Source organism: Erpetoichthys calabaricus, chromosome 12 (genome assembly GCF_900747795.2).
Source record: "Erpetoichthys calabaricus chromosome 12, fErpCal1.3, whole genome shotgun sequence".
Taxonomy (NCBI): domain Eukaryota; kingdom Metazoa; phylum Chordata; class Cladistia; order Polypteriformes; family Polypteridae; genus Erpetoichthys; species Erpetoichthys calabaricus.
The window spans coordinates 91,371,364-91,394,044 of record NC_041405.2 but is presented as its reverse complement, the minus strand read 5'-3'; the positions used below and the strand labels follow the sequence as shown (position 1 = coordinate 91,394,044).

General features: G+C 40.6%; 1 protein-coding gene across 1 annotated transcript in view; it reads right to left on the bottom strand.

Annotated features, from left to right (window-relative positions):
* The window catches only part of ocrl (OCRL inositol polyphosphate-5-phosphatase), a 165,298-nt gene that overhangs the window by 129,612 nt on the left and 13,005 nt on the right, over window positions 1-22,681 (bottom strand). Inside the window, exons 2-3 of the mRNA XM_051934970.1 lie at window positions 14,452-14,537; window positions 13,701-13,739 (exon numbers count right to left, since the gene is read on the bottom strand). Of these exons, the coding sequence (XP_051790930.1) occupies window positions 13,701-13,739; window positions 14,452-14,512 (100 nt within the window). The 5' untranslated portion in view covers window positions 14,513-14,537. The remainder of the gene's footprint in view (window positions 1-13,700; window positions 13,740-14,451; window positions 14,538-22,681) is intronic.

The window sequence follows — 22,681 nt, the reverse complement described above, 5'->3', positions numbered from 1 at the left end:
GTTCCCGCTTTTGACTCGGGCTGTAAATCTCTTCCTTGTTTTTAGTTCAAGTGATTACGTAGGAGGTGTGATAACGCGATACGTGACTCCGCCTCCTCCATTAGAGTATATGGTCAAAAAACAGGTTCCAGTTATGACCATTACACGTAGAATTTCGAAATGAAACCTGCTTAACTTTTGTAAGTAAGCTGTAAGGAATGAGCCTGCCAAACTTCAGCCTTCCACCTACACGGGAAGTTGGAGAATTAGTGATGAGTCAGTCAGTCAGTGAGGGCTTTGCCTTTTATTAATTAGTATAGATATATACATAAATAAATACAGTAAGACCCTGCTTAATGCAGGGGATATGTTCCAAGAAATCCCAGCGCTAAACGAGGTCATCATAACATGTAAATACTGGGGATAGGTGAAACAGGACAGAGACTAAAAAAAAATTCTTTTTTTTTAATTTTGTAACATGTATAATTAAATATTTTTTATTACATTTATTGACATTTTTATTGCTAATATCAATTTTTATTCATAAATAATTCATGAAAATCAAAAATATTTGAGGAAATACATAATTTATGTTCGTGATGGCTCTTAATGTTGCTAGAAAGGCAGCAGCTGCTTCTGTATCTCCACTTGCCGCTTCTCCAGTAATCTGTATGTTATGAAGATTTTTTTTTTTTTTTAAACCAGAAACCATCGATGGAACCATCCTCGACTAGCTATTAAATTTTCACTGGTATTGTCTTTTTCATTCTAAATGTGGTTAAAAATTGATTTCACTTTTTCCATTATGATTGCTTGACTCATCAATCCAGATGGAAAGACGTTTTTCTATTTCCTCGATCACATTGCTTCTGGAATGGGTAATTTTTGTTGCAGAAGTCGTTCTGGTTGTAGTTGCTGATGATACGATTTTCTCTTTATTTTTTAAAATTGTCCATATTGTTGAAGTTGACAAATTTAATGCAGTGCCGATATCAATTTAGTGTTCAACTGCATCTAATCGTCTGAGCACCTGCATTTTAGTTTCCAGCTAAATGTTTTTTCGTTGCAACCACTCATTTTAAAACTAAAAAAGGATTATTGTTCTTTATTACAGTAAAATGTTATGTTTATAGTATATCCTTACACAATAACGTTGATGACCAATCATAAATGACCAGTGACACAGCAGACATACGTAATGTACTGTATTGCACGGATATCAAACGCGCCGCGAGACTGCAGGAGAGTATCTAATTAAGTCATGTGATTGCATTGAAAACCGACATTTTCACCGAAAACCGTGCTTTTATGTGACTACAAAGTGAATCAATGAAAAATCAGTATTCAAAAAAAAAAAAAAAAAATATTTAATACCGAAAGAGCGTTAAACTGAGCAGCATTAAGCAGGGTCTTATTGTGTGTATATATATTAGAGGTGGGCGGTATGACCAAAATTCTATATCACGGTATTTTTCTAAATTCTGCCGGTTTCACGGTATTAGACGGTATTTTTTTCCCCCATGCATGAGTGGATGTTAACCACATTTTCCACTGCAATTACTGCAGTAGACTGGCTAAGAATAACCTATTCGACTGTTATGAGAATTGTACATCGTACAAAAAGACATTTTAATGTGCACACAAGTATTAATCCAGGTTTACATGGCCCCATAAAGTGATAGTTTTCAAGGGGGTGGCACTAAAGAGAAGGAATCACATTGCATAACAGATGCAGTCAAAATATAGAACCTTTTAATTGAACAAATTTTGCAAAGCTTAAACTATGATTTTGACAACATATTTTCAACCATCCAAAGAGGCATTTAGACTTAGTAAAATATCCAGAGGTGTTTGTCAAAAGTTGGATTGCACTGAACACGTCTTAGAAAAGGAATAAATAGTAAATATTTTTTGTAAACCAACTACACTTTCTGTTAATGTTAACAATCTCTGTCCACTGACACGTTAAAAGTGACTTTTTAAACAATTTTACCATCATTAAACTGCATAATATTTAAACTAATAAATAATAACAATAAAATACATAATAGTATTACTGATAGTTGCACCATTACTTCAAGGCTTCAAGCCCAGGTGCATTACACAGTATTCACCAAATTAAAATAAAATAAAACAAGTGCAACTTGGTGATGACATCTTACCAACTGTACCATCATTTAGGCAAACTGCATTAATATGGACCTTGCTTCAAGCTAAGCTATATACATAAATAATAAAACTGCAACTTGCATTTAAAATGCTGTTTGTGGTATAGCCCTTTAGAAGTGCATTAGGGCCACTGTGAAGAAAAAAAAATATGGACACGGAAGAAAAAAAACAAACTATATGTCGAGAATAAATTCGACATGTTGACTTTATTCTTGACATTTCCACTTTAATGTTGACACTTATGTCAAGATTAAAGTCGACATTTCCACTTTATTCTCATAGTTTATTTTATAATTACAGTAGAATGTTGTAAACTAAACTTCATCCTAAAATCAATGTTTAATTTACTAGATTTTCTCAAACCCCGTCATAAGTTAATGCAGCACATCAAATACTTTGTGTTAAGTGTTCCCCGACCCAGTCGTTAATCACTATGCTTCTTAAACGAACTTCCTCCGCACTAAGAGCAGGCGCCTGCAGCAATCACCGCACAGAATCCATTCACTTCATGATATTCCTGCTCTCTACCAAAACTTCAGCTCCTATCTTTCCTTTTTCTTTCTCCAAATTACCAATCACCACACGATAAACGTCTTTGTGAAATTAAAACTAGTTATTAACTTAAAATATCTTCGTTATACATGTTTAATTATGCCATCCATTCAGAGTTGCGCCCATCTCTAAACGAGTCGCCAGCACATCGCAGGATGAATACAAGCAAAACATACACTAGCAAGTACAAAAACAAGTACAACTTGGCTTGCAGTATTATCCACTAGTATAGAAACAGTATTTACACATCTGACGTTTTAAAACTAAAGTATCTCCAGGCGACGGACGTGACTCCTTTTTTTCGGCAAAAGTTCTTCTGTTGTTCAGGTTCAACTTTATCGTCGGCTTCAGTTTCAGAATGCTCTCTGTCCATTTTTCACATTTCACAGAACTTTAATTTATTTGCGCATTTATTTATTTATTTAATTTTGTCTGAAATAGTTCTCCATATACCTATGCTACCGCCCACTATTTGGTGGTGTAGCAGTGAAAAAGAGCCCTAGTGCAACAAATCTGTGTTTAGCGGTGTAGCAGTGAAAAAGGTCCCCACTTGAACAGTTTCCCGCTGCGCCACGTTCCGAACGTCGTTTAGGCAATTTAAACCGGTGTTGCGGTATAAGAAAAATCCATATCATAAAAAAAAAAATAAAAAACGGTTTTCGGTATGAACCGGTATACCGCCCAGCACTAATATATATATATATCTATAATAATAAAAGGCAAAGCCCTCACTGACTGATTCACTCACTCACTGACTGACTGACTGACTGACTGACTCATCCATCACTAATTCTCCAACTTCCCGTGTAGGTGGAAGGCTGAAATTTGGCAGGCTCATTCCTTACAGCTTACTTACAAAAGTTAGGCAGGTTTCATTTCGAAATTCAAAGCGTAACGGTCATAACTGGAACCTTTTTTTTATATTGTATACGGCCATAGCAGGCGGTTGCGTCTTGCATCATCACACCTCCCTGCGGCTGCTGCGGAAATCACCACGCCCCTCACGTAATTGACTGCCTGCCCATATAAAGCCGTTCTTCGCTGCGGTGTGTGAATTCCTTTCCTTGCTTCGCCAAGGAGGCATTCTTTTCAAAGCTTATCCACAGTTTTATAAACGAACGAGATATAAAGCCGTCCTTTTTCCTTGCTTCGACAAGGAAGCTAAGGTGCTATGCAGTTTTTTTGTGAAGCGGTCTTTACACATCTTTTTCGCTGTGTTATAAACGAGCGAGATATAAGGCCGTCCTTTTTCCTTGCTTCGCCAAGGAAGCTAAGGCGCTCTGCAGTTCGCCAAGGAGGCATTCTTTTCAAAGCTTATCCACAGTTTTATAAACGAACGAGATATAAAGCCGTCCTTTTTCCTTGCTTTGCCAAGGAAGCTAAGGTGCTCTGCAGCTTTTTTGTGAAGCGGTCTTTACACATCTTTTTTGCTGTGTTATAAACGAGCGAGATATAAGGCTGTCCTTTTTCCTTGCTTCGCCAACGAAGATAAGGCGCTCTGCAGTTTTTTTGTGAAGCGGTCTTTACACATCTTTTTCGCTGTGTTATAAACGAACGCCATATAAGGCACATTTCATCCGCAGCTTCTCTGCTTTTGTTTTCTTCGTTTATACAGTATATTTGAATCCCTTTCTTTGCCTGACTGCCTGCCGATATAAGGCGCTCCGCAGTTTATAAAGCACATTTAATCCACGGGTTCTCCGCTGTTTTATTGTTCATTTGTTAAGATTGTTATAGTTATTGTGTAGATATTTTACACTTACTTTAGTGTTCAGGTACCCATTTTATTTATTTATTCCGCGGCTTCTCTGCTGCTGTTTTCTTTGTTTATATATTTGAATCCCTTTCTTTGCCTGACTGCCTGCCGATATAAGGCGCTCCGCAGTTTATAAAGCACATTTAATCCACGAGTTCTCCGCTGTTTTATTGTTCATTTCTTAACATTGTTATAGTTATTGTGTAGATATTTTACACTTACTTTAGTGTTCAGGTACCCATTTTCTTTATTTAATCCACGACTTCTCTGCTGTTGATCAAGTACCCATTCCCTTTATTCTTGCAACTCTACCCCTATTAAAATGTCTATCGAGGTGATCACCATCAATCAAAGAACTATCACTTACCGAGTGGTGTGTATGCCCGGAGATGGCGCCTGCCTTTTCCATTCTCTGTGTTACATATTGCACGGACATATCAGGCTCACTTTTGATATCCGCAGGAACATTGTGTCTTATGTATTAAATGACTGGGACAGGTTCAAAGTGTGGACTGATGATGGTACAGGAGATAATTATACTACACAGGAGCACTATAAGACTGAAATGCTTAAGCCCTTCACCTATGGTTCTGCATATGAGTTGATGACTGCCGCTGAATTGTTTGGTTGTCGCTTTCAAGTATACCGAAATGGCCAAATATTTTACACCTTTGGAGAACCGTCAATGCCTCTTAAACATCTTAGATTCACAGGTGACGATTTGAGTAGTGGACACTTTGATGTTTATGAATATTTCAACTCTCAAAACATGGATGCGAAGTTATTGATGAAGCCAGTTGTATGCTTATATCGATTGACACATACCGAATGTCAGTTCAACACAAATCCAGCTCGAGCCGATTATGACAGCAGCAATCCAAGCTGTGAGAACACAGTAAAAAGGAGGCGTATCAGACGTCGTGGTAGATTTTCTGATGCAGCTAGACGGAAGCAACTTCGTGCAGCTGCCGCCAAATACTCGCACAAAAATCCACAACTTAATAAACACACTGTGGCTAAATACTCAGAAGCAAATCCACAAGTTCATAGGGACGCTGTGGCTAAATACTCGCAAGCAAATCCACAAGTTCATAGGGACGTTGTGGCTAAATACTCGCAAGCACATCCACAAGTTCATAGGGACGCTGTGGCTAAATACTCGCAGGCACATCCACAAGTTAATAGGGACGCTGTGGCTAAATACTCGCAGGCACATCCACAAGTTAATAGGGACGCTGTAGCTAAATACTCGCAAGCAAATCCACAAGTTCATAGAGCTTCTGTTTCTAGATACGATCCCAATAATGAAAAGCGGCTCATACGAAAAACAACAGGTTTGGCTCAAAAAAGCCAATTGTGGATTTGCGTATGACCCAAACATACATTATGAGTCTGACAAAACAGTACACATTGGATCCATTGATGTTCACTGTGACTATTGTCAAGCTCAGAAGTGGAAATGCGAGTCTCCTGGTTTGTGCTGTAACGGTGGTAAAGTCTCTCTCACTCCTTTACGTAAGCTTCCTGACCTTCTTGAGAGCCTGCTAAAAGGCGAACATCCTCAAAGTGAGCATTTCTTGAACAATATTCAAAAGTACAACAGCGCATTTCAAATGACGTCATTTGGTGCTAAACAAATCGTTGAGGGAAATTTTATGCCTTCATTTAAAGTTCAGGGACAAGTGTATCACTTGATTGGCAGTCTTTTACCTATGCCGAGTGAGGAACACAAATTTTTGCAAATTTATTTTGTCGGGGATGATGAAAAGGAAGCACAAATCCGCTGCGCTAATTTTTATATATATACATGTGTATATTATATATATATATATATATATATATATATATATATATATATATATGACAGCAACACTCATAACAATGACAACACAATTACATTGAGAATCATGTTACATTATTTTTAAAATGTTTCCTTTACTTTTTCATAACCTCTTTAACACACTACTTCTCCGCTGCGAAGCGCGGGTATTTTGCTAGTATATTATATATATATATTATATATATATATATATACACACACACACACACAGATGTCTCAGTGAGTCAGCCTATTTTGCCCATTATGATTTACTACGAATATCCATCCATCCATTATCCAACCCACTATATCCTAACTACAGGCTCACAGGAGTCTGCTGGAGCCAATCCCAGCCAACACAGGGCACAAGGCAGGAAACAAACCCCCGGGCAGGGCGCCAGCCCACCACAGCGCGCGCGCGCGCACACACACACACACACACACACACACACACACACACACACACACACTAGGGACAATTTAGAATCACCAATGCACCTAACCTGCATGTCTTTGGACTGTGGGAGGAAACTGGAGCACCCGGAGTAAACCCATGCAGACACGGGGAGAACATGCAGACTCCATGCTGGGAGGACCTAGGACACAAACCCGTGTCTCCTAACTGCAAGCCAGCAACGCTACCCACTGAGCCACTGTAACTCCCTACTACAAATATGCAGCATTAAAATAATTAACCATATTGTTCTTTGTGGCAGCTAAGGATATTTAATTGTGACTTCCATTTATTTAATGGTGTACAATAATTTACACATTACAACTATAAAAGAGGCCTTGCAAACCAATCTATTATATGGTGTTAGGCAGTACTGAAATTAAAATAAAAAAACATGATTATACAGAAGGAACTGTGCTGATGTGCTGAAAGTGTCAATGAAGAAGCTTTCTAAATGAAAAGAGCTTACAGTCAATAACATGGTTAACTGCCAGAGCACAGCTGAACACAGTTACCATACATAACATGATTTAGTTATCTACATTATTATTGATGTGTGTTTATTAATCTGCATGCACAGAATTGTGCCCTGTAAATAGAGTTAATATACAACAAAAATTATTGATCAAATTACAAGTCACCTACAATTAGACCTTTAATTTTATATTATTGTTCATCTCCCAATTTAAATAACCATAAATATTTGGGTTGCTGGTCAGCTTGAATAACCATGTGGAGCTGCCACGTGGGGCTTACCACCTGCAAGATAAAGGCCATAGGAGTGCCAGATATGTGTGGGTCAGATTCAAATGTACTGGAGTACCCAATCTTTTTGGAATCCCTGGAGGGTGTGCTAGAGGGCACACCTTCTGGGGACTCCCTCGTTCTGCTGGGAAACTTCAATGCTCACGTGGGCAATGACGGTGAGGCCTGGAAGGGCGTGATTGGGAGGAATGTCCCCCCTGATCTGAACCCAAATGGTGTTTTGTTATTGGATTTCTGTGCTCATCACGGATTGTCCATAACAAACACCATGTTCAAGCATAGGGGTGTCCATATGTGCACCTGGCACCAGGACACCCTAGGCCTCAGTTCGATGATGGACTTCATGGTCTTGTCATCGGACTTGCGGCCATCTGTCTTGGACACTCGGGTGAAGAGAGGGACTGAGCTGTCAACTGATCACCACCTAGTGGTGAGTTGGCTTCGATGGTGGGGGAGGATGCCAGTCAGGCCTAGTAGGCCCAAACATATTGTGAGGGTCTGCTGGGAACGTCTGGCAGAGTCCCTGTCAGAAGCAGCTTCAACTCCCACCTCCGACAGAACACTGACCACATCCCGAGGGAGATGGGGGACATTGAGTCCAAATGGGCCATGTTCCCTGCCTCTACTGTTGAGGTGGCTGACCGGAGCTGTGGCCGTAAGGTGGTCGGTGCTTGTCGTGGCGGCAATCCTCGAACCCGTTGGTGGACACCGGTGGTGAGGGATGCCGTCAAGCTGAAGGAGTAGTCCTACGGGACCTTTTTCTCCTGTGGGACTGCGAAGGCAGCTAATAGGTACCGGCAGGCCAAGCGTTATGCGGCTTCGGTGGTTGCGGAGGAAAAAATTCGGGTGTGGGAGGAGTTTGGGGAGGCCATACAGAATGACTTCTGGACGGCTTTGAGGAGATTCTGGTCCACTATCCAGTGTCTCAGAGGGAGGAAGCAGTGCAGTGTTAACACTGTATATAGTGGGGATGGTGCACTGCTGGCCTAGACTCGGGATTGTGTTGGGTCGGTGGGGGGAGGGGGGGTGGGGGGGAATGAGTACTTCGAAGACCTCCTCAATACCACTAACATGCCTTCCAATAAGGAAGCAGAGCCTGGGGACTCGGAGGTGGGCTCTCCCATCTCTGGGACTGAGGTCATCGAGGTGGTCAAAAAACTCTTTGGTGGCAGGGACCCAGGGATGGATGAGATACACCCGGAGTTCCTCAAAGCTCTGGATGTTGTAGGACTGTCTTGGTTGATATGCCTCTGCAACATCGCATGGACATTAGGGACAGTGCCTCTGGATTGGCAGACCAGGGTGGTGGTCCTCCTCTTTAAGAAGGGGGACCGGAGGGTACGTTCCAACTATAGAGGGATCATACTCATCAGCCTCCCTGGAAAAGTCTATTCGGGGGTCCTGGACAGGAAGGCCCGTCGGATGGTCGAACCTTGGATTCAGGAGAAAGTGTGATTTTCGTCCTAGTCGCGGAACAGTGGACCAGCTCTACACCCTTGGCAGGGTCCTGCAGGGTGCATGAAATTTGTGAATTTCCCCTTGGGATTAATAAAGTATCTATCTGGTTTGGTGGGCTCAGGATTGGGTCACTGCTTTTTGCAGATGATGATGTCCTGTTTGCTTCATCAGGCCATGATCTTCAGCTCTCCCTGGATCAGTTCGCAGCTGAGTGTGAAGCAGCTGGAATGGAAATCAGCACCTCCAAATCCGAGACCATGGTTCTCAGCCGGAAAAGGGCGGAGTGCCCTCTCAGGGTTGGGAGCGAGATCCTGCCCCAAGTGGAGGAGTTCAAGTATCTCAGGATCTTGTTCACGAGTGAGGGAAGAATGGAGTGGGAGATTGACAGGCGGATCGGTGCGGCGTCTGCTGTGATGCGGGCTCTGCATCGGTATGTCGAGGTGAAAAAGGAGCCGAGCTGTAAGGCAAAGCTCTCAATTTACTGGTCGATCTACATTCCTACCCTCACCTATGGTCATGAGCTGTAAGTAGTTACCAAAAGAATGAGATCGTAAATACAAGCGGCTAAAATGAGTTTCCTCCACAGGATGTCTGGGCTTTCCCTTAAAGATAGGGTGAGAAGCTCAGTCATCTGGGAGGAGCTCAGAGTAGAGCCACTGCTCCTCCGCATTGAAAGGTGTCAGATGAGGTGGCTCGGGAATCTGATTAGGATGCCTCCTGGATGCCTCCCTGGTGAGGTGTTCCGGGCACGTCTAACCGGGAGGAGGCCCCGGGAAAGACCCAGGACACGTTAGAGGGACTATGTCTCTCGGCTGGCCTGGGAAAGCCTCGGGCTTCCCCCAGAAGAGCTAGTAGAAGTGGCCTGGGAGAGGTTAACTCTGGGCATCTCTGCTCAAGCTGCTGCCCCCGCGACCTGATCTGATAAGCGGAAGAGGATAGATGGATGAATGAATGGTATCTGAAGGTTCCTCTAGGGTGCTTCTTTCTCTTGCAGGATTTGGCTCAAAGACTAATCAGCACATCATCATCTCATAATAGGCTTAAGTTTCTCTTTTGTAATTTTTCCATACAGTGGTTTCAGCTCTAGACGGTCCTCAAGAAATTGTGACACACAGACATGCACACAGATAGACAGACATACACCCATCATTGAGATATCAATGTTTTCGGTATCAGGGGACCCTAAAACATTGAGATCCCTTGAAAACCGGAGATCTACATTTTTGACAAATCTAAAGCTTTCGCTCCTCCCACATAGATGATAGGTTATGGTGGGGGAGGGCGCAAAGCCAAAAAGAGACAAGGGTATATTTTACTTTCTCAGCCACCTTGAGCATCTCTATACTGAGGTATAGGAACAGAGATGGCACCTGACAGTCGAACCTCAGATAAAAGAGGAGTAATGTGGATTACACATTGGCGAAAAAACATTGGACCAAGGCTTTATCTCGACATGAATACTAGAGAGGTTGAAAAGTTTACCATAACTGCCTAAACATAATTTTGTGTATCTGGCAAAGGCATATGACTTTACAATCAGTAATATCTTGCAGGAGGTCCAACAAGAGCATGGTGTTTTTGAGCCACTGCTATATACCATTGCTACATCTCCACACTGGGGTGAACCAATAGGCCATTTATCTCATATGAATAACCAAAATAAGCTCCAAAAGGAGGGTATGAGGTACTGTTGTGGCTGTTTTTTCACTCAAACAAATTGTTTAAATGCACTATTAATTTAAAAAAATGAAGGTTTTTATTTAAACAGTACAAATTGTTAATTAAAAAGTAAAACCATTTCACTATTAAAACTAGCTTGAAAAATATGAAGTAGTACTGGATAAGGTACTTTATTTCATTTAAACAATACAATTTACTAGCCAACCCGTGGCATAGCATACGCCGCATAATCAGGCCACTTTTTTTAATGATTTTTAAGCACAGGGAAAAATTAACATTTGAAAAATCCGTAATTTAATAAACCACCAAGAAAAGTAACATTGTAACAATGCACAGTACGAACCAACATACAATTGTCCGTGACTGAAAACTGGAGGACCACCGTCGCGACTTCTCCTCCCACTCGGGCTCGTAGGGCGCAGAGGACGGAACGGGAGGAGAGGGGGAAGGACGCCCATTCCGCCCCCTCCGTCATGCTAGTCTGCTGATTTCTCGTTCAGTATGCACTGCCTGCTCATGTGCCCACCCCCAACTTGTCACCGGAGTCGTTTTCGTCTTTGCACAGTCTACATGCACCTGTGAGTCACGTTGACTGTTCATTTTCCAAACAGCGCCTCATTCACTTTTGTCTCTGGTACAGTCCAAATGCACCTCTGCGCCACTTACACTTTTCATTGTTCTTTGCGGTTCTGGCTGCTTTTCTATATATAATCCACCAAGTCACCCGACCATGGAAGTAGCGAGAGGGGGAGTGGGGGTTTCGGGGGTGTACAAAGGGCAGGGACGTAATCAGTGCAAGCGTATGACCCGCACTTACTGGGAATTCCTCGTTCGTGGGGAACAATTGCAAGCCCCGGTTTCCAGCACGAATGGGGTTCAACGGCTTACCCACGTCTCTCTGCGCCGGGTAGACACACGTTGATTCATTCAGTGTAACGCACGTGCAGTTACCTGATGTAGGAATCTGTTTAACATTGAAAGAAGTGTTGTTTCCATGAAATACATTTGAACGGTGGCAATGGAAGGCAAATGAACAGTCAACGTGGCTCACAGCTGGATTGATGCCGTGTTTTGTGTCCCACGACCATGGTAGTAGCGGGGTGGGATGTGAACAAAGGGCAGGGATGTAATCAGTGCGAACGTATGACCTGCACTTACTGGGAATTCCTCGATCATGGGGAACAAATGCAAGCCCCGGTTTCCAGCATGAATGGGGTTCAACGGCTCACCCACGCCTCTCTGCGCCAGGTAGACACACGTTGATCCATTCAGTGTAGCGCGCGCGCAGTTACTTGATGCAGGAATCTGTATAACATTGAAAGAAGTGTTGTTTCCATGAAATACATTTGAAGCGGTGGCATGAGGACCATCTCAGACGACACATATTTGTCTCGGATGTGAATTGCTGTACGTAGCATGTAAAACAGTTTGCAATGGTGCACGCGGTCGTGCGTCGTAACCGAAAAGTCAACGTGGCTCAGAGGTGCACGTGGACTGTAGCTCAAACAAATATAAATGACGGCGTGTTTTCCGAGGCGTCGCGTCCGAGTTGGTGGGCATGGCTCTGCGAGTTGTCGTCGTATCCAATGGTCTTAGAGTTGGTGGGCATGGCTGTCTTGTGTGCTTTCCATGGGTGGCTACTTGTCGGCGGCTCAGTGAATTATATACGGTGGGCATGGCTATCTTGCGTGCTTTCCATGTGTGGCTACTTGTCGGCGGTGCGTGCTTTCCATGGGTAGCTACTTGTCGGCGGCTTAGTGAATTATATAAATATATAAATATATATATATATATATATATATATATATATATATATATATATATATATATAGAGAGAGAGAGAGAGAGAGAGAGAGAGAGAGAGAGAGAGAGAGAGATTATTTAAAAAAGCAAAGTTACATTAAAATAAATTTCATTTGAAACAATAGCTCATAAATGATAAATACACATAAGACAACAAGTTCAGACTGCTTAACACTAGAATTACCAGAGTCTATGAAAAAACTCATAGATCCGGCCCACCTTAAAACCATTCTCACCTCTCCGCCAGCATCCTTTGTCCTCTAAATGTGCCGATAAAAACAAGCTGCAAGTAGCCAGCTATTCCATCCCACCCACCGACTTAGAACATGCACGAGCATCTCCCAGCTCATGCCTTGAATGGTTATCTGGGAGTGAAGTGGAGTTTTAGGGTGGAAATAATAGATTGTTATTTGGAACACACGCATTTCATGTGTGTTCCATTTCTACAGTAATCTGTGTAAACACATTGTTAAAACAGAAACTTTTTCATATTTTAGTAATAAATGTTACAAAATGTAGGCATAAAATATAGAATGTGTGAAGCAGCATGAAGTCCAAACATCAAATAAACACCTTCACAAAAGGTTCAAGAACAATACAACAGCTTCCGTGGTGTAGCAGGCTTACTGACCATCAGAGACCGGAGTTCGGTTCCCCATTGAGGAGAAAGTATTCTTTTTTTTTTTTTCTTCTTTTTAACCTCAAACTGACATAAAATTTTATAAATTGGTATGTACTGTCAGATTAATGAGATCGTTATATTTTCATGTGGGATGCTCCTTTTAAAATATTTTTTAACAATTGAGACTGCAATTAACATGAACAAGTGCCCTTATAACTGTTATTTTTAAGATCCATAACACACAGACAGACAGAGCACTGCGTAATAGAGAGACAGACAGGCAGAAAAGTCACTAGATATATAAATAAACAGGGAAGGCACATGTACTGAAAGGAAAAAAAAAAAAAAAAAAGATCAACATGTGCGTTGATCCTGCTACACCGAATAAGCTCACGCGCTCTAACATCCCCCCCCCCCCCCCCCCCCGATCTGACTCCAAGTAACAGCACAAGTACAGATGCAAACCATGTGTATACTGTATACTATTAACAAAAAGAGCAGCTTACTACTGAAAACAGCAAATATAGGAGTGAGTGGGGATCGAACCGGGGACTCTTGATCACACTTGGTTTGCGTCTGTACTTTGTGGTGCCAACACAAAAACAAGACATTAAATATGATTAGTTAAGGAATTAAAGCTTACCATTAACAGGTAAATCAATTAGAAGAGCTTCTTCTGCCTCTGGAAGTAAATATAGTAAACAGTAATAGTAAATATAGTAATAGTAATGTTAAGCAAATTACTTACAAAAAGGAAATATTCTTGTATTGTACTCTCTCTTGGGCAGAGATTTAATAAATAAAATTACATAAAAAACAAGCAATTTAAAAGAAAATGTTAATTGATATTTACATTATTTTAAGAAGGTGGCATGGTTGGTGCAGTGGTAGGATTGCTGGCCTGCAGTAAGGAGACCAAAGTTTGCATCTCAGGTCTTCACTGCATGGAGTTTGCATATTTGTCCCGTGTGTGTGTGGGGGTTTCTTCCAGGTAGGTGTTTAAGTTTCCTTCCACAGTCCAAAGACATGGTGGATTGGCAATGCTATGTGTGTTTATGCCCAGCCATGGACTGGAACACTATACAAGGGGCTGTTCCTGCCCAGTGCCCTATGCATACTGGGATAGGCTCCAGCCTGCTCAGGATTAAGTGGCCTTAGAAAATGGTTTACACGAAATGACATTTTGGCCACAGCTAAACATTCATTAAATGAGACAGAAATTTGTCTATTTTTTACTAATCAAAAAATCTTTTGTTGAATAATATGGATAAATACAAATATATATTTTTTAACAGTTCATTCTGCAAATTTTAGATCACAATAACAAAATATGTATGCCACAAAAAGTCAATTTTGTCAATGGCCTTAAATAAGTAAAAGTTAAAAATTCTTACCTTGTATAACATGAAACTTATTGTTAATGGGAATAGTAATATGGGGCAGTTTCACTACCATATCAAATTCAGACAACACATTAAACCTTGAGAAAAAGAGAGACAGAGAAAAAAAAGTTAAAAAAGTAACCTACTATAAAACATTAGTCATAAAATCATTACTTTTACCAAATATTTTGACACTTAAAAAAAGAAAACAGTGTCAGTCAAACCAAAACAATTAATCAAACACCCCACCCGTGACCTGGAGAAAAAGATTATCATATATTGAGCAAGTTTGCAGACGCGGTCAAACCACACTTAAGCAGACTTAAGTAAAAATGCCAGCACATATTGGAAAGAAGTAAGGCACATCTATTGTAAACCAAAGTAACATTTCAGCACCATGCAGAACTAGCTGGAAAACTTAAATTACCTTTACTTTTCCAGTAATCAGTTGGTAATCATTTGCAATATGGAAATTTCAGACTTTTAAAAAGTCAATACATTTCTGGTGACTGGAACCAACCCTGGACAGTGTTAATATTGACTTAAATATGAATCTTTATATTTACTATTGTCACTGCCAGAAAGTTGTACTTGACTGCTGAAACCCTTGTCTCTTTCACAGTTCAAAGTGTTCTGTTAAGTAAAGAAAAAACTGAAAACTTGTTTTTGTGTACGTTTACAATTGTGCACTACCCTGCATTTGTGGCTGCTCCTTAGCATTTGGATCTATGTTACATTCACAAACCTGCTTAATCCAATTCCTAGTTTTGGGGGGAAAGAGCATCTATCAGTAGTACTGGGTGCAAGACATCAAACAGTTCTAGATTGGGTGCCAATTTGTTAATATGAAAACTCAAACACACACCCGCATGGTAAAAATCTACATTTATCAAATAACATAACATATACGTCTTTGGGGATGTGGGAGGAAAACACACACAGATGCAGGTAAAATGTGCAAACTCCACTTGAGTTGAACCAAACATGAACCAAACATACTGACTCAATGTGACAGATAAACAGAAAGATGGAAAGTATTTACAGGTTTTTTCGTTTTATATAATTATTAATACTTTGGGTGGGAGGAACAAAACATTACACAACTCCTGTTCTGTCTGCAGAAGGGCTGAGGGACTCAGTCATGATAAAGACTGGAAGAGGAAATACATTCAAAAATATAGACTTGTGCAATTACAAGACTTCAAAAATCCCATTGGTAAAACCAAAAGGAAAGACAAGGAATTGTTGTGAAAAATTAAATAGTTTAAAGATCATGATCTGGAAAATATACATTTTATATATACACATTAATATGTACATCAATGCCACCATTAAACCTGTGTACTGATCATGCAAAAGGTGTGACTTCTGAGACTACAGCCTTTAGCAAACAGGAGCTGCATTATGGCAACGGAACTCATGAAATGGCAGCATCAGTAATGCAAAATAGTTTTAGCAACTGTAAGTAACAATTAAATATCAAAGCCAAAATCAAAATTGAATTATTCATCTTTTAAAACATGAAATGGGCAAGAAAAGTTCTGGGAAAAATGTGCTTAAGGCTCACCTTCACCTTCTACAAAACTACTATGCCTAACTATTCTGGCACAGAGGACAATTTTCATTCAAGCTTTAGTATATTAATACATATACATAATATTACTTCTTTATGCAAAAAGCACGTTGTTTGGGGTGTTGCCAGAAAAAAAAAACACATTGGTTGTCAAACAAACTCATGTGTCTACAGTTAGGAACATTAAATGAAACTGGGTTCTGTGTTTAGATGGAAAGAAAAAGAAAAAAATGTTTTTTTAGCAATAAATCCTAAGGGTGGGTGTTGTGTTTACAATGTGTTTTATAGTGCAAACGTATTGTTCAAATATACTGTCTACCAAGTACATGCGCACTGATATTCATCCAGAGTTTACTGGAAAGAAAAATGCAGCAAAATAAGAGTTATTTGATGTGGGTACTATCTCTGTTTATATTTTAATTATTACACTAATGTAATTGTACAAAAACAAAACATACTGGCAATAACGACCAACTTAAATGCTGATGCAGTAAGCTGAACATTATTCAAAACAAAGAAAAAAAACAAAACATAAGCAGACACTGACTTCCAAGAAAAACACAATGAATCAACAGAGTTAAATTTAATACAAAAGAGATTTTAGTGTAAAGAATAAAAGCTATGGTAAAAAAAAATCTGAAAAGCTGAATAAAAATGTTAGGATATATTGGAAGTATCGTCGCATTTGACACAACTGTCAAAGACTGGTCTACATTGATTGAAAGAGTGTAACTTTATTGTGCCGTTAACAACATTGAAAATGAAAAAAGACAGCTCTGCTACTAAGTGTCATGGGCGCCAAAACGCTTGCTCTGCAGTATCCTAGCACCTGAGAAATCTCATTCGAAAACATTTACGAACATTGTTAGTACAGTACACCCCCAAAATTTGCAGGGGTTACATTCCTAGAGCACCCGCGAATTGTGAAAAACCGTGAATTTTGGATATGGCTAAAAAATGGCTATTTTTATAGTTTGAACCCTAAATATGTCCCCAAAACAATTTCAAACTCAGCTTAATACATTATCCAAAAAATAAGAATGTAAACCTGTATACTGTACTGCTATGACTCCTGCAGTGCTAGAATATAAAATACCGATGTTACCACTATATGTGCATGCAAGCACATTTCCATTGCCAGAAGCCTTAGAAGGTGCAGGGCGTTTCGGCGGCATCTTGGGGCTTTAACCCTTAAACTGCCACATACTTGAGGGTTACTGCATCCCTGGATGCCAAATACTTTTTTGCTGCACTTTAAGTAAACGTCGCAATTCACAAAGAAAAACTGAAATTTTAATGGAACACATTTTTTTTTCATGCAAAGAGCATCACAATTAGTGCAACACTGATCATTTTACACACTGCTAATGAACTGTAAAAACTAAAAAAAACTACTGGAACTATATGTACAAGGTGCAACTGACGCCATGGATGAAATTAAGTAAATCACCGAGCCAACTGTGCTTGAACTGGCAGCACGCAAGCACACAGAGGTAAACGCGGACACTGGCAGGCTAGTCTAGTGCAGCGGCTCAATCCCAGAGACAGTGAAGCTGCAGTGTGTCACGCTTGGGTCACAGAACTGCACAGAAACGCAGGATATTGTAGAGACAGGAACTTTATTCAAACACTTCATACAAACATGTCTCTTTCAGAAGTAAAATGAGCTCAGTATGCAGTTAGTTCTCAATTAAAGAATAGACAAACATCACAGGGGAGCACAACGGGAGCGGGACCCCCAACAAGAGCAGAGGATGTCTGGGGGAGGAGAGAGAAACAAAGCAATCAGTCAAAAAGGTCAGGTGCTGTTCAGGCTTTTAAGTATGCGTAGCGTCACGCAACAGAGCAGCCACAAAAAGCCCAGCAAATAAGGGAGCAATGTGGAAGTAGTCTATCAGCGTTTTTTAAGAGGGGTTTTTTGAGGAGCTTCTGTGTTTTCCAGGGGTGCGTTCAGCCCCCCTGGTCACAAGGGGCTGGCAGTGGTCATGAGCTGGCTGCTCAACAAATGTACGGCACTGACTGATTGGCTCCTGCGTGCTCACAAATGCCACTGGGAAACGACTATAGCTGGCTGTGGCGGTTTAAGGGTTAAGAGAAACAAAATGGAAAACATAAGAACACTCAGCTGGAGATGCATCACAGTCAATCAGCAGCAAGGAGAAATGAATAACGATGTAACGGTCCAGTGCCGCCAAGATTCACACCGTCGAGAAGACGGTGATTTATTTTTATGGGGGAGATTCCAGGGATGCACGCAGCCTTGGCCCAACCCGCACGCACTTACAAACAGAGACAAAAACAAAGCAAACCGGTAATCAAACAGCAAATAATGAATGTAATGAAAACAACGATATCCTTACAGCGATTACACATTAAATACAACAAGGCACCAACAAAACACACACAGTAAATCATGAAAAACAGCAACGGATAAAATGTAATGATGAAAATAGAAAGTCCAGAGATCCGCACGTTGAATGGGAATGTAAAGATAGTTCTACCGCTAGTTCCGGCCCCCTTTTTAAAAGCTGTGCTGACATCCTTTGACCCCAACAGCCCCAGCACCCTCAGCAGAAGACCAATCAGAGCCACTGCAGTGACTGCTGGGAGTTGCAGTTTCAAATTCTATTGGCTACTTTCACCATCCCAAGCAGTATTTCCTCTACAGTTGCTTCCTGTTCTCTCTACAGTGCAGTATTGCCACAAAAAAAGCCATAAAAATTGCGGGAGATATTTGCAGTTTCCGCTAACAATTATTAGATAGGTTCTAAGGAGAAATATGTGAATGACTGAGGCCGCAAACTGTGAACTGTGACTTCATGGGGGGTCTACTGTATAGTATAACCAAATATATTATGGAATTAAGGAGACTAGCCGAGTACTACCAGTTTGGTGTGGACTTTCTGATGCATTGTGAGACAGGCCAGTTTGCGGTAGGCAGTGTGAAAGCATACAGAGACAATTGCTTTCCAAAAGAGATTTGACACTGGAGCGAGCAATGAATATTGCCAATTCAATGGAAAGGGCTGCAATAGATCCATCCAAACTGCAACAAAAAGGACTTCAGCATGCTATGAATAAAATTTCTGTTAAACAACATAGGAAACAAGCATGTTTCTGCTGTGGTAAAGCATCACACAATGCAGATGGCTGTTGGTTTAAATAAAAAAGCTACAGGAAAAGTCACAAATTAAGGGTGAGACATCATCTAATGGTCATATTGAGAGAGCAGAATATGATTAAGAATATGGAAATGATGATCTTTTATGCCTTGAATCTTTCAATGTTACTGAAAATGATCATGAAACCATATGGATCACCCCTGAAGTATCAGGAATAAAATTAAAAATAGAACAAGACACAGGATTTGCCTTATCTGTGACTTCTGCTGCAGACTACAAAAAGTTTGTTTCCAATGTTGCCATTAAAATAGACTGCAGTGGTACTTGAGACATACACAGAAGAAAAGGTGTCCCCCAAAGGAAATGTATTAGTGCAAAACACAGTATTTAGACCTCTACATGTTACAGAAGGAAGGGCCAACCTAGTTTGGTCAGGAGTGGTTAAGCAAAATTAAACTGGATTGGCCTTCAATTAAAAGCACTGAACATGTTGTCACAAGGTGTTACTCGCAAGAGCACTGCTGAAGGACTGTCACAGTTGCTCAGGAAGTCACAGGAAGTTTTTTTAAAAAAAAATACTTGAACTTTAAAGATAATAAAATCATGTACTGAATTAAATGAAAATGTCACTGTTAAATTTCCTAAACCCTGTCTAGTTCCATATACTATCTGTCCTAAAATGGGGTTGAAATTACATAACTTGGTACATTTAGGAATGCTATCAAAAGTGGAGGGGGGTGAGTGGGCTACACCCATTGCTCCCGTTTTAAATATGTGGGGATTTTAATGTTACAATTACTCCAGTACTTCACACTGTTCAATTCCCCCTGATCTTGCATTGCACAAATTGATCGAGAAGCTCTTAACTTTAAGGCCAAAAATTCACACTGATGACAGACAACCAACCTTTAGTGTCATTTTTTAAACCCACAAGGGGTGTTTCTCTGGTCACCACAGCATGTTTACAAATTTGGTCTTTTTATCTAGAAGCACGCTCCTGTATATCGAATTCAAAGAACACAATTAACATGTCAATGCCGATGCCTTATCACTTTCACCATAACAAATTGAAAAACATACCTGTAGATCCACTTGATTATTTATTTATTTTATATATATATATATATATTTGCAGTTGGAGATCCACAAAGGGAGAAAAAACGAATCACGTATCATAAAATAGTTTTATTCCTGAGCTTTCAACCCCTATCAGAGGTCTTCATCAGAGGATAATGCTTAGACTTACAAGAATCAAAGGCAATATATAGCAACACATTCGGGGGCAGGGTGGGTGGAGGTGACTAAGTCCGTATGATCAAAAGGGGGGGGGGGGGGTTTACCGTTAAATTAAAGTGCATATGTCCTTCTTAAGTTGGCATATGCTGGGTTTATGTCCAAGTGTCTGTTGATGGCATTTTCATCTGATAGCCAAGACTCGGCCAACTCTCTGGCGCTTTTTGTACTGGCCTTAAATTTTACTTTCACGTTGTCCCAGTTGAAAGTGTGTCCTGTCGATTTAGTATGTGCATATATCAAAGGGTAAACCCCCCCCCCTTTTGATCATACGGACTTAGTCACCTCCACCCACCCCCCCCCCTGAATGTGTTGCTATATATTGCCTTTGATTCTTGTAAGTCTAAGCATTATCCTCTGATGAAGACCCCTGATAGGGGTTGAAAGCTCAGGAATAAAACTATTTTATGATACGTGATTCGTTTTTTCTCCCTTTGTGGATCTCCAACTGCAAATATGCAAACCGTATCACAGACCTTCTCTTCCATTCATATATTTTATATATATATATATATTTTATATATATATATATATATATATATATATATATATATATATATATATATATATATATATATATATAAATAAATAAATAAATAAATATAATCACAGCGCATCACTTTTTCCACATTTTGTTATGTTACAGCCTTATTCCAAAATGGATTAAATTCATTTTTTTCCTCAGAATTCTACACACAACACCCCATAATTACAATGTGAAAAAAGTTTACTTGAGGTTTTTGAAAATTTATTAAAAATAAAAAAACTGAGAAATCACATGTACATAAGTATTCACAGCCTTTGCTCAATACTTTGTCGATGCATCTTTGGCAGCAATTACATCCTCAAGTCTTTTTTGAATATGATGCCACAAGCTTGGCACACCTATCCTTGGCCAGTTTCGCCCATTCCTCTTTGCAGCACCTCTCAAGCTCCATCAGGTTGGATGGGAAGCGTCGGTGCACAGCCATTTTAAGATCTCTCCAGAGATGTTCAATCGGATGCAAGCCTGGACTCTGGCTGGGCCACTCAACGACATTCACAGAGTTGTCCTGAAGCCACTCCTTTGATATCTTGGCTGTGTGCTTAGGGTCGTTGTCCTGCTGAAAGATGAACTGTCACCCCAGTCTGAGGTCAAGAGCGCTCTGTAGCAGGTTTTAATCCAGGATGTTTCTGTACATTGCTGCAGTCATGTTTCCGTTTATCCTGACTAGTCTCCCAGTCCCTGCTGCTGAAAAACATCCCCACAGCATGATGCTGCCACCACCATGCTTCACTGTAGGGATGGTATTGGCCTGGTGATGAGCGGTGCCTGGTTTCCTCCAAACGTGATGCCTGGCATTCACACCAAAGAGTTCAATCTTTGTCTCATCAGACCAGAGAATTTTCTTTCTCATGGTCTGAGAGTCCTTCAGGTGACTTCTGGCAAACTCCAGGCGGGCTGCCATGTGCCTTTTACTAAGGAGTGGCTTCTGTCTGGCCACTCTACCATACAGGCCTGATTGGTGGATTGCTGCAGAGATGGTTGTCCTTCTGGAAGGTTCTCCTCTCTACACAGAGGACCTCTGGAGCTCTGACAAAGTGACCATCGGGTTCTTGGTCACCTCCCTGACTAAGGCCCTTCTCCCCCGATCGCTCAGTTTAGATGGCCAGCCAGCTCTAGGAAGAGTCCTGGTGGTTTCAAACTTCTTCCACTTACGGATGATGGAGGCCACTGTGCTCATTGGGACCTTTAAAGCAGCAGAAATTTTTCTGTAACCTTCCCCAGATTTGTGCCTCGAGACAATCCTGTCTCGGAGGTCTACAAACAATTCCTTTGACTTCATGCTTGGTTTGTGCTCTGACATGAACTGTCAACTGTGGGACCTTATATAGACAGGTGTGTGCCTTTCCAAATCATGTCCAATCAACTGAATTTACCACAGGTGGACTCCAATTAAGCTGCAGAAACATCTCAAAAATGATCAGGGGAAACAGGATGCACCTGAGCTCAATTTTGAGCTTTATGGCAAAGGCTGTGAATACTTATGTACATGTGCTTTCTCAATTTTTTTTATTTTTAATAAATTTGCAAAAATCGTAAACCTTTTTCACGTTGTTATTATGGGGTGTTGTGTGTAGAATTCTGCGGAAAAAAATGAATTTAATCCATTTTGGAATAAGGCTGTAACATAACAAAATGTGGAAAAAGTGATGCGCTGTGAATACTTTCCGGATGCACTGTATACAGGAAAGAGGTGATAGTTCTTAAAGT